Source organism: Camelus dromedarius, chromosome 23 (genome assembly GCF_036321535.1).
Source record: "Camelus dromedarius isolate mCamDro1 chromosome 23, mCamDro1.pat, whole genome shotgun sequence".
Classification (NCBI taxonomy): Eukaryota; Metazoa; Chordata; class Mammalia; order Artiodactyla; family Camelidae; genus Camelus; species Camelus dromedarius.
The window spans coordinates 9,699,645-9,719,925 of record NC_087458.1 but is presented as its reverse complement, the minus strand read 5'-3'; the positions used below and the strand labels follow the sequence as shown (position 1 = coordinate 9,719,925).

The following is a 20,281-nucleotide window of genomic DNA, read 5'->3' as shown; positions in this document are numbered from 1 at the left end:
AAGAGAAAAAAAAAAAAGCAAGGGCCAAGGATTGACCAGAGGACAATATTTACAATTATGTTATAGTTGAAATGAGAAGATTCATGAGAGAAAACTCAATGAGTGCTGACAAGAGAGAAAAATAGTGTGATGTCATGGAAACCAAGGTCAGAATATTTCCAGGAGGCAGGGTTTTCAAAAGTGTAAAATGAATCAGAGAAGGACAAAAGAAAGAGAGAAAAGCTCAGTCTGACAGTTTTAGCACTGAAGACTTTTCTGGTGACATTTGAGAGAAGAGTTTTGTGGGAGTGACCATAATGAAGCCAATTTTCAGGGAATTATGAGGGATGGGAGAGGAAGTCCATTTCAGTAATTCTGAACATGAAAAAAGAACAATGGAACGGTCCCTGTGGAGAACCACAGAATCAGATTTATGCTCTGCACACAGGTTGCGTATCCTTTCTTGCTTTTTGACAGAGGGGTCTAGTATATTCTATTTCTTATAATTATATCAAATTCTGTGTTCACCAGATTGTAAAAAATCAGTAAGCTAGTCCAGCTCCAAGTAGCTGGCAGACTCCTTCCTCCTCTTTTCTCAACTCTGGTGCTTACATTCCCTTGTCCAGACCACTCTTTCCTATTATAGTGGAAACTAAACAATGTTCTCTCAATTACTGTTCTCTCTTCCTGACTTCACTTCTTAAAAGGACTACTGGAATCAGCTAAAAAGATTACTGTGGTGGTACATGAGTGAACAATTTCAGTGGAGTGATCACAGCAGAAGTTTTTCTGTAGTTGTTCTTTGAGGGTATGGTGATGTGTTTGGACCATATTATCTCTTTGAAATGAGGTGTCTAGATTCAGAGTTCAGTGGAAACACTGTGTAAGCGTTCTTGGTGACCCTGTCACCAAATCCAGTGACCACTTCTCAGTGTTCTTCTTTGACTACTTCCTTCTGCTGTATCATTGCCCCTTGAAGCTCTCATATTTATCTTTTTTCTTGACATGCACCTTATTAGTAAGCCCCTTGTTAATAGAGTTTAAATAGTAGATGTCATTACTAATTGGATCACAGGGCAATTTTTTCCTAGCTACTCTCTTCCCCTTCCTAACGTCAGTATGATGTATATGAGGTGAGCATTTGCTCAGAAGTCTTCTTCTTGCAGAGGACATGAGTTTGCTCCATAGTGAGAATGTTCATATGTGGAAGTCCCAAAGAGGCAGAACTAGTTTTCTCTCAATGTGCAAGGGCCATTTGCATGAGCTTGCTGGTCATAAAGAGGGAAGTTGGGCTCACTCAGTTCAGTGATAGCTGTATCATTGTCCCTTGTTGTACACTCCAATTGCTGTTGGGAAGTTTTCCTTTAATGACTCCCTTTATTGTTTTCAGACACTGATATAGCAGAATGCAAAGAAAGAACTTCACAGAAGTGGTGGAATTCATCTTCCTGGGATTCTCTATCTTTGGAAAGCACCAGATAACCCTCTTTGTGGTTTTCCTCACCATCTACATTTTCACTTTGATTGAGAACATCATCATTGTGACTATCATCTGCATTGACCGTCATCTCCACACACCCATGTACTTCTTCCTAAGCATGCTAGCTAGTTCAGAGACAGTGTACACACTGGTCATTGTCCCACGAATGCTTTCCAGTCTCATTTTTCATAGCCATCCTATCTCCTTGTCAGGCTGTGCGACCCAGATGTTCTTTTTCATTACCTTGGCCACTAATAACTGCTTCTTGCTGACAGCAATGGGCTGTGACCACTATGTGGCCATCTGCAAGCCCCTGAGATACACAGTCATCATGAACAGAGGAATGTGTGCCAGGTTAATGTGTGGGTCCTTTGGCACTGGGCTGGTTATGGCAGTTCTCCATGTAACGGCCATGTTCAGTTTGCCCTTCTGTGGCACAGTGGTGGACCACTTCTTCTGTGACATTTACCCAGTCATGAAACTTTCTTGCATTGATACCACTGTCAGCGAGATCATCAATTATGGTGTAAGTTCATTTGTGATTTTTGTGCCTGTGGGCCTGATCTTCTTCTCCTACGTCCTCATTATCTCCTCCATCCTTAAGATACCCTCAGCCAAGGGCCGGAAGAAGGCCTTTGCCACCTCTGCTTCCTACCTCACTGTGGTCATCGTCCACTATGGCTGTGCCTCCATCGCCTACCTCAAGCCCAAGTCAGAAAACTCAGTAGAGAAAGATCTTCTTATCTCTGTGACCTACACCATCATCACGCCCATGCTGAACCCTGTCATTTACACTGTGAGGAACAAGGAAGTCAAGGATGCCCTACGCAGAGCGGTAGGCAGAAACACTTTTTAACAGATGGGATCATTTTTTCAGGAGACCTTTAGCCCAGTGTAGTATGCCTACCTACAAGCACGATACAGTACACAAGTTCATCAAATAACAGTGTTTGTCAAGAATAGAGTCAAAGAGTAGAAATGCTTTTCTTTTTCTTAATTTAGGGACAAGGCAGAAAGCAAGGTTTCTGCTCTGGTGAATTTTGTTACCAGATACAAGAATCAGTACAAGCTAGATTAAGACTACTTGTTTCTATGTCTGAGGATTTGTGATTTGAAACCTCTTTTGGCCCACATTTTACGAGGCTCCTCTGAGATGGTCAAATCTTTGACCTGGTCTGATAAGGAGATGTGGAGAAGAGGCAGTTGGAACAGATGTGGAAAGGGATCTCAGGAAGTCAAGCAGCAGACAGGCTGAGTTTGGCTTTCATTCTCAGGAGTTAAATCACGTGCTCTGTGATAGTCATCTCAAAAAGAGTTTTCTTAATTCTTGCTGATTGGAAAATGAACAGCTTTGGCAAAAAAGGGTCACTTATTTCATTATCCAGCCATGTTAGCTCCTTAGCTAATATTTATTTCTATGTGTATCCCTTTCTTCTTTGCAATCAAGGCAAACGTCTCTGTTGTTCCCCAGAGGCCAAGCTGGGGGAGAATGTATTGGTGGCTGTTCTCTGTAACTGCACTTTTATACAAATGCACTCTTTATAAAGAATCTTGTTTGGAAGAGGTGTCTCAACCTGAGGTTCATAGTGTCTTAAGGAGTGCTTGGATGGGCTTCAAAAGGATTTTGAACTTTATGCAATTATTTACTAAATTTTGTGCACAAGTGTGAATGTAGGTATTAAGACTTGTGAGATTCAGTGCTTAGAAAATAATAGTTTGACTGCTTTGTGTAAAACATATACCAGTCACAGTGCCTTCAGGAGACAGAAATCACACAGCTGAAAATTTAATGTAAAGGATTAATTGCAACAGGGAGTTACTGTTGGTTCAGTGACATGTGAGGCCACAAATAGCCAGGTGGCATTCTCATCTTGTAATTAATTTTTTTTTTTTTTTGCTGCATTCCCTGGTTAGAAATATTTTGCCAATGGGGATTAAGACCAGTGGAGCTCAGGGATGCTGGGAGAGGAAGAAAAATTCTGCAAGTGAGTTATTAGGTGAAATGGGAGTAAAAGAAACTGCTACCACTTCCACCCCTCATCTCCTGGACCCATGAATTCTGGCTATAGAACTGTCTGATTCAAAACATACACTGTTTAATTTTAAACACAACTCTGTCATTTTAAGATCTCTCTCAGCTGGTGGAGTAACTGAGTCAAATTGTGAGCCATTCATCTTTCCAATGCATCAGCTATTTCTGGATGATGTAATACATGGTAACACTAGTTAATTCCATAGACGTCAAGTCCATTGCTGTACTTCCTTTATTGTGAAATGAGTTCCTTGACTAGACGCAGTGCTGTGGAGGATGCCATAATGGTGGTTAAGGTATTCTGAGTGTCCACAGATGGTAGTACTGGCAGAAAGAAGCATTATGGGTAGGGATAGCAAATCCACTTTCAGAATATGTCTATTCCAGCAAAGACAGATTTCTGCCCCTTCCGTGATGAAAGAGGTTCAATATAATCAACCTGCCACCCGGCTGGTGCTTAACAAAGAGTGATGCCATATTTAAGAGTTATTATTGGTTGCTGCTTTTGGCAGATTAGATGCTCAACAATGATGTTATCCAGGTCAGCTTTGGTAAGGGGAAATCCATACTGTTGAGCCCAGGTGTAGTCTCCATCTCTACTAACATGGCCATTTTATTCATGGGAACCTGGGTAGATAGCTGGGGAAAGAGGCTGTCATCTACAGCACATGCCGTTTTATCCAGCTGACCCCTTAGGCCTTCGCTTTGATAGACCCCACAGTGAGATTCTTTTTTGCAGTCCCAAGATATTAGCATGAATTTGGGGCCAATGTCAAGTAATACTTAAAAAGTCTGGGTATTGTCTATTCTTCAGTGAAGTCGCTCTGGTATATGGGTACAGATCCCTTTAGGAGAAGGTTTGGTGGAAGATTTACAGTGTATATTTGTATTAATGATGCCTGGCACTTCTTCAAGGAGACTTGGCCCCCCTTTCAATCAAGGGGCTCTTGGTCTGAATTGACCTAGGTTTGGAAACTGCTGATAGACACTGATGCTTTGCTGTGTTGACTTGAGTTGGGTGATAGATGTAGTGTTAGCTCAGGTCTGACACACAGTGGGTCAGTTGGTTCAGGGACCCATCTGGTGGTTATTTCCTCAGTTCTCTAATGTAAAATTAGAATAGACATGCTCAGCAATGGGTAGAATCCCCCACAGTGACTCTCTGACATTCAGACCATTATGGAAGGAAATATTAAATGGAAGTCCTTAGAACTTCTTCTCCCTACCAAGGTAGTAAATGAGAAGCAATATCCCATTACTGTGGGAAGTGTACAGGTGAATGGCACCATACGAGACTTGAGAGAAGCAGGGGTGATAATACGCATCACATCCCTGTTCAATTTCTCCTGTTTGGCCTGTGAAGAAGTCAGATGTACATTAGGGAATGACCATGGGCTGTTGTAAACTTAATCAGCTTATGACACCAATGGCCATCGCTGCCCCAGATGTAGTTCTTCTGGAGGAAATCAACATAGTACATGGCATTTGGGAAGTAGCTATTGACCTGGCTATCTTGTCTCCTTACAAATTTTAAGGACAGCCAGAAGCAGTTGCTTTTACCTGGCAGGGCCAGTAGTGTATTTCCAGTCTTGCTTTAGAGCTGTGGCAGTTCTGCTGTTCCCTATCATAATATAGACCACAGAAATCTTGTCTTGACATTTCATAAAACATCACACTCACTAACTACATTGATGATTTTGTGCAAATTGGATCTGTTGAACAGAAAGTAGTACTTTAGATGCCTTTTTAAGAATGAGAGGGTAAGTTCTAATTCTGTATCAGTTAAGGTCTAATTAGAAGACAGATGCCACACAGTAATTTGAATAGGGAGTTTAATATAAAGAGTTATTAACTACAAGAAGGAACTGGAGCAATGAGATAGCGGATAGCAATTAGGTAAGATAATTCTAACGAATATACAAATAGCAGATATAGGGAACAGCTACTATCCCTAGGGCTAAGATAGCATATTGGTGGAAAACAAATTTTCCCTGGAATTTTTAGTGATCCTATAGTTTCCTGAGCCATGGAAATGCGTACACTATCAGAATAGAAGGTTTGCTTTCCTTTCCCCTGGGAACACTTTACTTTTACGTACAATGAGGTTTAGATCTGAAGCCATTTGTTTGTCTAATGGTAGAGCTAATTGCTTGCATACAATAAAGCTTCTCTTATCTCCCTAAGAGCCAAATGGCTACATTTTTGGTAAGACACGTAAGTTAGAGCATTATGTCTCTGCTTGTTTACATTTCAAAAGGGGCGGAGCCTGGAGCCATGAAATTTCTAGGTTGTAAAAGCCACAGTCTATTTATCTTCTTCCTGGAGAGATTTATTTACATAACAAAGGATTAGAGTAAGGATCCTTTGCATCCTGTCTCCAAAGATGAGAGGGAGAAAAATAATCTCTTTCCCCTGTATAAATGAAGGACATTTATTTCTCCATTTCTTGCATACAGAGTAATCCTGCCACTTGTGTAGGATATATTTTCCATCTGGCTCTTATCACATCACTCCACAGGGCTGCCAATGTAGAGAGACTAATGATCCAGTGCTGTTCTGACTGTTGATTGTGTGGTGAGCATAGTAAGAAGTCTTCTCTGATTCAGAAACCTCACTTGTGCATTCAGGGAAATTTAATAAAGATAAATGTTAAAAACCTGACAAGCACCCAAGGAAGAGACACCCTTTGCTGTATAAGAGCTAAGATCCAGACCTTATTGGAGAGGGCACAGCATTGACCCACTATGTGACAGAGACATTGCAGTTGCCATGCTGGGAGAACTTGGTGGAAATCTACACTTTAGAATTTGCCAGAAATCTGCCCTCTGGTGGGCTGGGGAAAGCTATTCTGAGGATGGTGTGTTGCTGGAGACACTACTATTCAAAGAAGGATCCTGAGGAAAAGTGCTTATTTCTGGGTGGTGTTGGTTGCCATGCACTGCAGAGCTAGATGCTGGAGAAGCTGCCTGTGTTGGAGAAGCTTGGTGATGGTGCAGCGAATTCGTGCTGAAGAAAACCACCAAGTAGAGCACAATGGAACTAGGAGAAGTCCCTTCTTCCTGCAGTGTGTCTACAGTGCCCTGTACTGACAAAGCCTAACGTTGTGCCAGCTGTCAAGGGCCCAGCTCAGTGTCTTCAGAGCAAGCAATGAGGGGAACTTTGAAGTTGAAGGGCAGTAAATTGTTAAATGGCAAACAAAGAAAGGTGTAAAATCCATTCGTACATTACTCCTTCCACTCAGGAGGGAGTAACTAGTCCTTTCACCATAAAAAAAATTATAAAGTGGGAAAAATATGTGAATCAACTGTTTTCAGATTTTGGACAATAGGCAGTGAAAGACTGTGATTCTTGAGAGAAATAAAACAGAAGTTAAGCCCCATAATAGCCTTTAGGCAAAAGATCAGGGCATTTTGCAAAACATGGCATAGGAAAGTGGACTCTAAGCTGAAGACAGGGTCTAACTGAGCGGAGGAGACAAAAATTGAAATTTACAGAGATGCCAGTGTGGTTGGAAACTGTGGGGCAGAATCTCAGAGAAGAGGAAGCTGCACAAAATAAGAGCTCCAGAATTATACATAAGCATCTCTTGGTCTTTAGCAGAATAAACTATGCATATGCGGAGCCAGACATTATAAGGCTGGCAAAGAACAATGATAGGGAAATGTGACCTGAACAGAGGTTCTGAAGTTTACACTTGGCTGTGAGACACTGCTGTCTGACCAGCTAGAGTGGAGAAGCTTAACTGAACACCCTGGGCCCTCACCTGAGATCCTAGTAAGATCATACCTTAGGAACAGAGCCACTCCAACCCTAAAATGAAGACTAACAAGACATGCCCTGTCAAATATGGACAGCTCAGTCAGGTCAAGCTCAGTATAGGACCCACAAGTAACCTGTACACATAACAGTGAAGTTCAATGCTCTTTAAAGATAATAAGGGAAAAAATGCAGTACTCTACACATAAAATTCAACACCTCCAACATTCACTATAAAAATAATAGATATATGAAGTAGCAGAAAAATGTCACTTACAGAAAAAATCAGTCAAAGGAAGGATATGGAAATGAAAGAGATGATGGAATAATTAGCATGCAAGGATGTTAAAACATTTACAAATATTACATATATGTTCAAGGATTAAGAGAAATCATGAATGTAATGAGAGGAATGAAAGATATAAATGAACCAAATGTACTTTCTAGACATAAAAGAAATACATTATCTGCAATGAACACTTCACTGGATAAGAGTAATAGCAGATTAGGAACTATAGAAGAAAAAGTCATTGCACTTGAAGAAGAAGCACTACAACTGCCCAAAAACGGAGGACATAAATGAAAGATTGGAAACACAGTTTCAGTACCTGTGGGAAAAATCAAACAGCCCAACATAAAACCAGTTAGTCTCAGAAGGAAAGAATAGAGAGTGAGGAGTGCAGTTATTTTTTAAAAAATATTTGGACAAATAATAGCAATACCAAGGGGAAAGTGTAGCTCGGTGATAGAGTGGATGCTTAGCATGCACACGGTCCTGGGTTCAATCCCCAGTACCTCCATTAAAATAAATACATTTAATTATCTCCCTGCCCCAGAAAAAATAAAGGCTACAAAAATGTACAAAGAAATGGGTGAAATTAATTTAAAAAAACAGCAATAAATTGTAAAATTTGATAAACATTATCAACCTGCATAACAAGAAGTTCAATGAAATACAAGTAAGAGAAGCACACATACACATACCACATATCAAGGCATATCCAAATCACACTGCGGAAACCAGTGATGAAGACGGAGACACCTTAAAAGCGGTCGGAGGACAAAATTATGTACAGAGGAATGTAGAAAAGATTCAGACTTGTTATAAACACTGCAGGTCAGGAGACAATGGAAGAATATCTTTAACATGCTAAATGACAGTCTGTAAGCATAAAACTTCATATTCAGAGAAAATTACAAAAATGAGGCTAAATAAAGAATTTTGCAAATAAACCAAAGCTAAGATCATTTATTACCAATACACCTGCACCACAAGAAATGTGGAACATCATTCAGACAGAAGAAAAATGGTACCAAATGGAAATGTTGATGTGTACAAAGGAATGAAGAAAATCAGAAATAGTGAATATGTAGGTAAATAGAATACTCACTTTTTAATCATTTTAAAATTTCTTTAAGCGATATAGAGTGGAGTTTAAAGCATGTAGAAATGAAATATAAGGAAACAGCACATAGGACAAGAGGAGGAAATGGAAATACACTATTGTAATATTACGTTATATGTGAGATGGTATAATGGTTTATGAAGGTATAATCTGACAAGCGAAGGATGCATGGTATAAACTCCAAGGATAACATCCAGTAGACTGAGGACAGGGCTGTCCAAGTCTCTTCCTGGGACCAGTGACGGGGGAAGGAGAGACCAATCTCATTTCCACCCTGAGTGAGCATCCAATGTACTCTGAGTCTTCAGCATCACAGTTAAAATGTGGGTGAATCCGAGTTCACAGCCAATAATGCTACAATGAGCCTGGCAACAAGAAATTAAGGCTCTGAATCAGATGTTTTATTTAGCTCTTAGGAAAAGAGGGAGAGGTTCTTGGATGTCTATAAAGATGATGATGAAAGGGGATTGAGTGCAGTGAAGGACATGACAGGAGCTTTAAAAGAGAATTTATAGTTAATTTATAGTGGCAGAGGAATTGTAAGCTTCTGCGTGTCAGAGATGAGGTTGTACACATCTTTGTATCCACCTCTGCACCTAGCAGTGCTTAGATATTTAGTGAGTACTCGGAAAACACTAGGAAGGGAGGAAGGAATGAAGGAAGAAGATGGAAGGCATTGCTCTGGGGAATGACTATTCTAAGCAGGCTAAGAGAAGCAAACATGCATGCCCTAAGAGCCTGTCCTACAGGCCAGAGTTCAGGGCGACCTTCCGATGGCTAAAGAGAACCTGGCAGTGACAATGGGAAGGTCAAATAGGGCCACAATTTTAGAGTGAAACAAGGACCTCCAAATTTGGGCTCCTGGGACCCTGAGCTGTTGGCTGTATCCACGCTCTATTCTGGCTGCTGTCTGGACTGGAATGGTTTCAAATGATTCTGGGTCGTCTTATTACCAGAATCTGTGCCCTGGAGATTGGGACGTATGCAGTAACTGATATTTGTAATAACTAACCACCATTGATTTCTCAGCCAAGAATCATTCCCTTTCTCCCTTTCAGAAGCTCAAGACACTTGGCACTTGTGTGCAGAATTAAAAAAAAAAAATGTACCAGATTATTGATACTCCGCAAACCCCTCCACCTCCCATTCCATGTATGTAAAGGTCTGAGCTTTGTGACAGAAGCTCCCACTAACTGATGAGAAGTTTAACACTTCGTGTGAGTGCTGTATCACATACATCCACACTGCCGGTGGCCTTAGACTGCTCAGACAGGTAGGAGAGGTGGTGGAGTGGGCTGGAGGATATGCAGTAAAAGGAGGAAAGCATTTGCTAATAAAAGGTTCCATCCACATGGATGGACCTAGAGATTATCATACTAAGTGAAGTAAGTTAGGCAGAGAAAGACAAATATCATATGATATCACTTCTATGTGGAATCTAAAAGAAATGACAAAAAGGAACTTGTTTACAAAACAAACAGACTCACAGACATAGAAAACCAACTTACAGTTACCAAAGGGGAAAAGGAGGGAAGGAGGGAGAGGTGTTTGGGATTTGCAGATACTGACACTATATATAAAATAGATAAACAACAAGGTCCTACTGTACAGCACAGGGAACTATATTCAATATATTGTAATAACCTATAATGAAAAAGAATGTGTGTATGTATAACTCAGTCATTCTGTGATACACCAGAAACTAACTATAAACATTGTAAATTAACTATACTTCAATTAAAAAAAAAAGATTCCATCCATTTTTTTCCTACCTGACATTTTATTCAGTAAGTATTTTTCTGCTTTTCTCTTTTTGGGGTAGAGAAGAAGGGGGTTTTGTCCCCTAGAGAAGTTATTATTTGCTGTGTGAGCTTGGTTCTGCAGCTGGAGAAACATCAGGCCTAGAATTGGAGTGTACAGTTTGTACTGTGGAGTTACAGTATTGCCTACAAAATCATTAGAGCCTCAGCCACTCTAGAGCTCATCAGTGCTAGTGGTGAGAGTCCTTCTGGACCATGATGGGCTCTGGGTCAATGGGAAGGCCTTGGCAAGGAAGGGTCTAGGGCAGAGATCTTTTGTGGGGGCTCAACCCAAGACTGTGCTGGGATAGGAGCAGGATTCCTATGGGAACGGGTTCCATAAGGGCCGTTCTTTGTGTAATTAGAGATTTGACTATCTGGGATTCTGTCCTCTGTGTATATGAGATAAATTTCCAGTTCTGATAGTCTAGGGTGGTAGAAAAGAGTTTTATCGTTGAACTCTGGGTGAAATGTTTTGGTTTACCAAACCCCATCCACAAACTGGGAAATAAATATAACTGGCATTTGAGTGGCATTGTTACTAGACTGTCTTCCTTATATTTCTAATACTTCTTTTGCATTGCGTATGTTTCAAGCTGTCCATTAAACTCAGTTAATTTCTTAAATGCCTTGTTGAGTTTGTGAAATGCCTTTTTTTTCTAAACAGAGGTCTGTCATGTATAATTATTAAGCTCTTCATTAGTTAGCTCTTTATCACCCTGAGCAAAGGAAGATTAAGGAGTAAACCAAAATACATTTGAACAGCCAGAATGACGTCACAAAATAAATCTATGCTCTACAATATATTTTCAGTGTTCTAATCTGGTATTAGTTCATTAAGAGTTTCATCATGATTGGATGCCAAATTTCATGAAGGGCATTTTCTGCATCCATTGAGATGATGATACAGTTTTTCTATTTCTGTAATTGTGGTGAAATCAAACAAATTGATTTTAAAGTGTCAACCCAATTCTGTATTCCTGGAATCAGTCCAACGTGATTTTGATGTATTACCAGTTTTAAATATTGCTGTTGTCCTTGTTAGATTTTGGGATAAGGTTATGCTCTCATAAAATAAGTTGGGGAGGGTAATATCAGCAAGATGGCCAAATAAGACATCCCTCATTTATAATCCCCACTCAACACCAGTAATTTGGCATTCACAGAGCTATTTCCAGGTCTGTAGTTGGGACCATGGTCAGAGAATCAACCTGAATAAGAGTCTGCCTTCTCAAAATGGCTCTCTGTCTCAAGCTGCACTAGGGTTTCACAGTCTCTGAACTGAATCCCATAGCTGCTGCAAAGGCACCTTTGTCTGAGGCTGAATGCCAAATTATACACTGGTAGTACAACTGTGAAAGGCTACAAACATTTTACACAATTAGCTGGAACATTATTATAAAACTTTAAAAAAAATTTACCACTGACTCATAAATCACTGAAGAATAGGGTCTAAAATCATATAGGTCCCAGTAGGTTAAAATAGATCTGAAAGGATGATTGTACTGTTTTCTTAATCATAGATGTTTTTAATTATCAATAGGAGAATGATATAATAAATTATAGTTCATCTATAATATGGAATATTATGCATCTATAGAAAACGAGTTAGGTTTGTTTTTATTAATGTGAAGTGACATAAAATATTTTAAGTGAAAAATGCGTATTGAAGAGCAGTGCATGTGGTGTAGGGCAGGTAAAAATAGAACAGGCAAAGGAAAACATGTATCTTTTTGCTTATGTGCGTAGAGAAAGGAGATAAAAGGATGCAGAACAGACCATTACCATTGATTGCCTTGGGGATGGGGAAGAGGGGAAGGTTGTTGGTGTTTTCTTTATACAATAGCAGTTGTTTTGTTGCAAAAAATACGTAGTACTGCTTTTGTAGCTTGAAAGGAAAATTCAATAAATTGTAGTAGAAATAAAAACAAGAGAAGCCCTGGACAGTATGGCCTCAGGGTCAAACATCTATAGACAATCAGACCTTTTATTCTGCCGAGAGTGACTGCCTCAAGTATAACTCCTGAGCATTACTAGACTAAGAAATTCATTTCTGTGCTTTGAGGGATGTTACATAAAAAGAATGAAACCTTCTGCTATTTGAGCATGGTGCACAGCTTACTTCAGGATGAGATGTGTTAGTCAAAGCTTGGTAAGTGGGTGAAGAGAAAAATCTCTGCTCCCACCCCATCTCCATCCTGTTCTTAAATTGGTATACATCCAGCTTAAGAAGGGTGTGGGGGATAATGTATCATGCCCCAAAAAGGGAGTAAGGAGATGAAGCAAAATTTCTATTTAAAAATGTGTTAAGTCCCATCTAACATCAAGCTCAAACAGAATATTGTCCGTCGAGTGATTCATAACATCACACATAACAAATTACCCTAAAAGTTACCAGTTTAAAACAGCGGTAAGCATGATCTCATACAGTGTCTGTGGGTCAGGACTCTGAGGGTGGCTTTGCTGGATGGTTCTGGCTCAGAGTGTCTCATGATGTCACGTCATTGGCCTGGGCTCATCTGAAGGCTTGACCAGGGCTGGAGGTTTCCATGTTGGCTGACTCACATGGTTGGTGAGTTAGAGCTGGTGGTTGGAGAAAGGCCTCAGTTTGTCCCAGTGTGCTTCTACATGGGGTTACTTCGTAGCCTCAGGACATGACAGTTGGATTTCCCCAGAGCTAGTGATCCAAGAAGAAGAGCAAGGAGAAAGCCAAAATGTCTTTTATGACCACATCTCAGAAGTCACATGCCATCACTTTTGTACATTCTGTCCCGTTGGAAGCAAGTCACTAAGTATGAGCCACCCTCCAGGGGAGGGGAATTAATTCCACCTTTGAAAAGGAGTATCAGAAAATGTGTGAACGTAAGTTGCTATTACCATCCACTACTCACTACTGACCTCTTGTTTTCTAGCTTTTAGGAATTTGTAAAAATTTTAAATCTCTTGAACACATTCCTTTTCTCCAGAGGTATATGGAATTTTTTTTTCTTAATAGCTTTTCTTTAATTTTATGAGATTTTGGTGATCCAGTGTTCTGCATTCCCTTTACTTGTATACCAGTTTATACAAGGCCAGAACTCCACATGCTTTTGTAAAGATCTCTATCCTTATCTTTCCCCCCAAACCATAGATTCATTAGTTTAATCATCCCAAAAGTCTGTTGGGGCTAATACTATCGTGACCTACATCCCTGTTCGCATCAGTCACCGTGATATTAATAATAGCTGATACTTACACAGCACTTACGCTAAACCAGGCACTGTTTGAAAGACTTTACACATATCCACAGCAAGTATACCCCGTCATCCTTCATGACTCAGATCTTTATTCACAGTCTAACTTGCCTTCACCCCCTCTCAACTTCCAAACCTTTCCCATGGGGAACCATGACCCATCACTGGCAAAATCTTTGTATTTTAAATCTCTTCTCTTGAATGTTTCCTTTACCTTTTTGCCCATACTGAAACCTGGCTCTCCCTTGATGGCACTGCTTCTTCCACAGCCTTATACAGAAGACATTGTCTCTCCTGCATCCCTTGTAATAATTGAGTTTGGGGATGGGATAGCTCTTTGTTCCCCATTGCTGCTTCCAGTTCATTCCCCCTCCTTCTTCCTTAAAATCCTTTCAGCTTCCAAGTTCCTGCTATCAGACTCCACCATCTGGACATCTCTTTGTTGTAGTCATTTGTAGGCATCCCTGGTTACTCTCTTCCTTTTCTTGAGTGTTTTTAACTCCTAGATTACTCTCACTCTCTGTAGTGCTGTGGTCATAATTCTTAGTGATTTTGATAACCATGTACACTGTCCTTCCAGAGCTCTGGCCCCTTGGTTTTTGCCTTAGCTGCCGATGGTTTTTGTTCTCTACCTCAGTTGCCTGCTTCTGTGGTCATACGCATACGATCTATGGTTATACACTAGACCTTCCCATTAGAATAACTGATCCCCTCTGTAATCTCTAAAACCACCATTGCCTCCCTTTCCAACTACCCAGTACCCAAGGGAACAAATCTTCAGCCCAAATAGAACTTCAGCTCTGTGATATTGTAATTTATAATAAGAGATACATATTTGGTCTTTGTCCTGTACCTAGCTCCCCAAACCCTTGAAATTTCCTGTGATGAGAGTAATAAAGGTGTCTTTTGTTACATTAATGAGGTGACTTTTGGAAAGGGCCTACAGATGGGGGCTGGTTGCCAGGGAAGCCAACCATGTGGTTAGAGGGTGGGAACTGTCAGTCTCATCCCCCACCTCCAGGGAGGAGAGAGGGGCTGGAGATTGTGTTCAGTCACCAACAGCCAATAAGTTAATCTATTATGTAGTGAAGTCTCCATAAAACCCCAAAGGACTGGCTTCAGAGAGCTTCTAGGTTGGTGAACAAGCTGAGATTTGGGGAGAGCTGTGCTATTGGAGGGAGGGGTCATGGGAGCTCTGTGCCTTTTCCCCATACCTTGCCTTATACATTTTTTCCATCTGGGTGTTCCTGAATTATATGCTTTTATAATAATCAGTTAATCTAATAAGTGAAATGTTTCTCTGAGTTCAGTAAGCTGCTCTAGCAAACTAATTGAACCTAAGGAAGGAGTCGTGGGAATCTCTGATCTATAGCTGGTCAGTCTGAAGCACAGGTGACAGCCCGGACTTGTGATTGGCGTCTGCAGTAGACAGCAGTCATGTGGGACTGAGCCCTTAACTTGTGCAGTCTGATGCTATCTCTGGGCAGATAGCGTCAGTATTGAATTGAATTGGACACCCAGCTGGTGTGGAGAATTACTTGGTGGTGTGGGAAAAAACACCACACATCAGAATTGGGAGCAGACGTGTAGGTTCATTGATCTTAACTCTGTTCCTTACTCCCCTCCAGTCCTCTCTGCTCTTCTTACCCAGCTTAGATTCCCTTGGTCCCTCATTATAATTACTTGCAGGGATTCTCTCCTCCCTTGTTTTGCTTCTTCTTTATTGCACTCATCTGGCAAACCTCCAAACCTAGTTAAATCCAACTTTCCAACTATTTTGCATCTCACACAGGCAACGGAACTAGCTGGAGAAAAATACACAACCACTCTGACCCATCTCACCCTGTGTTTATGGTACTGACCCTCTGTGGCCTAAAGTACTGCAGGGCAACCTTACCGTATTTCCATAGGCCAAACTTCCCTGTACATTCCAATCTCTTGGGCAAGCTATTAAAAAATCCTGGTGTCAGGCCATGCCCCTTGACCAGTTAAATCACATTCTCAAGCAGTGCACCCAGGCATCAGTTTGTGTTTTAAAGCTCCGTAGGTGATTCCAATGTACAGCCAAGTTTGAGGACCACTGCCCTAATCCATTCAGTCCTTCACTCTCTGAGATGACTCAGTTTCATCCACACTGGCTTCTTTGCCATTCCTCCAGCATGCCAAGCACGGTGCTTCTCTCTGTCTTCTGGAATGCTCTTTCCCCAGAAAGTTGTATGGTTCGCTTCCTCATTCCTTCAGGTTTCTGCTGCAAATATCTATTAGTAATGCCTTTCTGAACTGTCCCATATAAAATAGGACTCCCTCCCAGCCCAACCTTACTGCTTCTTGTCCCTCTTGCCTTAACTTTTTCTCCTTAGCACTTATGACCATCTATCTACATATTATATATTTATTTGCTGATGATTTATTATATGTTTCCACCTACTAGGAAAATGGCAGAGACTTGTGCCTTTTGTCCATTGCCCATAACAAAACGTGCACAGTAAATTTGTTTTACTAACAGATCAATACGTGCTCAATAGATAGATATTTTTTAAAGGTGAGACAACGGACACTTCTCAGGATTTTACTGTGTTCAAGGCAACTGTTACCTTATGCAGTAAAATATGCATTTTTCTAAACCTGACCAAAGGGGCTAGGATGGGACTTGGATCAGAGGGATTGGGATCTTAGATGCCTTATGAGCCAGTTCCTAGATATTAAGAATGAAGCCTCCGGGGTGATGGGGAGAGAGAGCAACGGCAGCAGTAACTACAGCAAATAGACAGTGTCAGAGCACTGAGCCCGCAGAATTGTGTTTCCAGCGATCAGAAGAAAAGAATCATCAGAACGACTTTTACTTAAGCTCAAGGCCCAGAGGGACACAGCTGGTGATCAGAGAGTGACCAGTGCCAGCACAACACACCAATGGCAGCTGCTTTTGGGGGCCTTAGGGAGGAGAGAGTGTGTAGGAGAAGTTGGGGTGACAGTTGTTACAAGGGTGAAGTCTCCGCCTACTACAGTTGCTTCGGGTACAGTGGATTTTCTTTTCTAATTTGGTGACTGAGGAAGTATGTATTCCACATGTGCTCTTAGAAGATCTAATATGAAAGAGAATTTATAGACTAATCGTGGATCACAGCTTTTAAAGTTATGGACAGAACAAGCCAAGTTTAGTTTTTTTCTGTTAAATATAATGAATAAATCATGACAAGCAATCAAAAGGTGAGTCTTTAGCCGTCATTGTTTAACTTTGCTCAAATTATCCTGTTTTTTTTATCCTTCTTAAGCATAGATTCTCTACGTGCAATAGTAATAGGCTTGAGTCAATTCATAAATGTCTACAGACCATAAATGTCACATTTCTTTATTTTTCTAAATCAAATTAAGTTTGTTCCCAAATTCTCACTCATCAAAGCCTGTGAGAAGTCACAATGTTGGTTCCTTTCCCTCTGCTGGATTGTGAAGGCTCAGGTCTTAGGCAGTTCGGAAAATGTGGGCAGGCTGAATTTTGGACAGTGATGGAGATGTCTCATGCCCATACCTGGGATCAGTTTGAAGTTGCTGATCTTCTGTGACAGCTTGGCCGTGGGGACCCCTATTAGTTAGTGTTGGGAGTAGAAATGAAAACCTTAAAATCTTTCATTTAGCCATGATCAAAAAAATGTTTTTAAAGTGTGGCTTAAAATGAAAAACCCCAGGAAACAAGATTCCTGCTGTGTTAGGTTGTTTGTATTTTCACCATATAGAGCTGGTCATTTTCTTTCCTTAATGAGGTGAATGAGAAGAGGTTGAGAGCTTCTACAACTGAGTAACTTTATAAACACAGAGTAGTGAAAGAGCAGGGAACTTAAATGTATAGAGGTTCTGTTTCTGATTCTGTTAGTGAAGAGGAAGCAAGAAGCTTCCTGAGATATTCCCAGGTTCTTCTAGAGCTGTTTGTCACAGAATCCTCCTAGAATATTCTTTCGTTAAATACCTAACTTCTGTGTAAGTTATGTAAGTTCCCCTGAGTTGCAACCATCACCTAGGGAGCATATAAAACATGTTTTGTTCATTTTATGTGTAAAAATACATCACACATTACACGTTGTAGAACTGAATTTTTCATTAAAATTGCAAATGAACTAATCAGCCATATGTTAATCTGACTCTTAACTTTGTAAATCATATAGGTTATTCTTTTTTAGTGATAGAGAAAGAGAGAAAGAAAACCTTTCACGTCCCATGATCTACTTTTTATCTTTTCAGCAAACAACAGATATAAAGGACACCCTTACATGATCTAATTTCGAGATAATATGAAACTGTTTTTTTTCTTAGAGCCTAGTCTCCGTGGGTGTTCCACACAACAGTCTTCCCTCGGAGGGGCGCTGGGTATGTGGGGCGTGCAGATTTCCTTGACATCGAGCCCTCTCAGTCCGCCAAATCCTCTCCCCTTTCTAGGGAATTAAACTCCCCTGGGGCTATGCCGCCCCCTTCTTTCCTTAAAGCCACAGTCTCCATCATATCCACTTGTGGACAAGCCATCCTAATCACCTTGGTGGGCTCTCCTTTTGAAACACAATGATTTCTAGTTTCGAAAAGTGTGCAAAAAGCACAGTTTACCCCTCTCCTGCGTCACGTTTCTTCTAGAATAAGAAACGTCTCACTGTTTCTTTATTGGGGCGATGAGGAGTGGTGAAGGAGCACATAGTATGTATTTTGGTGTTAATGAAAAGAGGAAAAAGAAGATGTTTTATTTCTTCCTTGATAAAGCCATAGCAGAAGAAACTCATTGATCTTTACCAGTTTTTTTTTAACATGAACTTTAGAACAATACTCTTTAGCAAGCTGGACCTCAAAGTGCAACTCCAACACAGGCTCACAAATTACGAGCTCCTTAAGGCCAGATGGCTTCTCATGGTCTCTGTGTCCTCCACAGGCAGTCCCCAAAGGCAGGATGACCAGAACAGAATCCAGTGACTATTAACCCCTTGCCTGCTCCTGTGGACATTGTAGTTTAAATATCCCAGGCTGTCATCATTTATTTACTTAACTTCCCATTCTCGAATGTCTTTCCTTTCTTTGTATTTATTAATACTTACAATCATTGTATTAGTTTGCTAGGGCTACCATAACAAATTACGACAAATTTGGTAACTTAAAACAACAGAACCTTCACAGGTCTGGAGGCTAGAAGTCTGAAATCAAGGCATCCGTGAGGTTGGTCCATTTCATGCCTCTCTTGTTATTCCTACTGGCTTAGCGACTGCTGGCAATCCTTGGTGTTTGCTGGCTTATAGGTACATCACCATAATTTTTGCCTTTCTTTTACATCAACTTCTCCTCTGTGTGTGTCTCCTTTGATGTTCCCCTCCACTTGTAAGGGCACGTGTTACTGGATTTAAGGCCCACCCTAACCCAGGACGATCTTATCTCAAGATGTTTAATTATATCTGCAAAGACTTTTTCCAAATAAAGTCACATTTACAGGTTCCAGGTGGACATATCTTTTGGGGGACACCACTCAAACTACTACGATCATCTTGGCTTTTCAGTTTTTGTGCTGTCTTTCTCCTTCTGAATTTAATGCACTAACCTTTTTGCCACTCACCTTCTCTTGATCTAAGTAGGTGTCTTTACCATAAAATAACTCTTTGTAATGAATTGACTAGAAGTCTGGGACCTGGACTTTGATTTTGGATTTTTCAGCCATTGCCTGACATTATGATCTTGCATACATTTAATTACTTTGAGTCTTACTTTTCATGTTGGTTGCAAATACAGAAATCAGGCCTTGCTTAAAGAAAAGTTCCTTGTGAGTTATGACAACATCCCATAAAGCTCAGGGACAAGAATACAGCCAGACCCTAGGAAGAAATTAGATCATGGAATTGAAGTTTTAGCACTCTTTCTCACTTTTTTTGTCTGATTTTCTCTGTAATGTATGTAATTCTCCCCCCCACCAAGATGACTTATTTTTCTGACCAGAAACCCTGCATGGACAGCTTCTTCTCATCCTTCCGCATCACTTCTTGTCTCTTTGTTTTGTCTCTGTTTCTGTTCCACATTTCTTTCCCCAGTCTCTTTTCTGTAATTTCCAGATTACTAACTGAGGGAGGAAGAGTAATTCAGTTGGGGACTTTCCCGAGTCAACCAACTTTGACCAGAGATGGGGTCATATTATACAAAGATGGGCTTTGAGGATAAGACTGTATAGATTGGGGATTAAGGCAGTTATCCTGAGGAAAGAAATTGGAGTTTGGCAGGTTCGCAAAAACGTTTACCATGTTTCTCTTCAATAAAATGGAATTAATAGTTCCAGTTGTGCTCACATCAAGATTTTTTAGGATCAGGGTAGACATCGTGTTCAAGAACACATTGTGTATTCTGTATTACTGTAAACTGGAAGGAATTGTTTTAAAGTTTGTAGTGCTAGGTTTGGGTTCTGGACAAGTAGCAGGCTTTTTTGTTTTTTGTTTTTTTCTTTATTAGAGAAAGAATGATTCATCCAGGTGTGAAGTGGAAAAAGATTTCCTAAGAGTTCATCACCATGGCTCCTAAAGTTTTCATTGTTTCCACAATGGCAGGAAATTGCAATTTCAGAAATAGGGCTGAAGTTGTCGTGGGAG

The 20,281-nt window shown here is 40.5% G+C and overlaps 1 protein-coding gene across 1 annotated transcript; it reads left to right on the top strand.

Moving 5' to 3' along the window:
- Positions 1–1,385: 1,385 nt before the first annotated feature.
- On the top strand, positions 1,386–2,315 carry LOC105086561 (olfactory receptor 10J5). The gene has a single exon (XM_010977084.1). It carries the CDS (start codon positions 1,386–1,388, stop codon positions 2,313–2,315), a length of 930 nt encoding a protein of 309 aa, XP_010975386.1.
- Positions 2,316–20,281: the final 17,966 nt, after the last annotated feature.

Bases quoted from the DNA above. Each gene is read 5' to 3' on its own strand.
- LOC105086561 (XM_010977084.1), top strand. From the start codon at position 1,386: ATGCAAAGAAAGAACTTCACAGAAGTGGTGGAATTCATCTTCCTGGGA.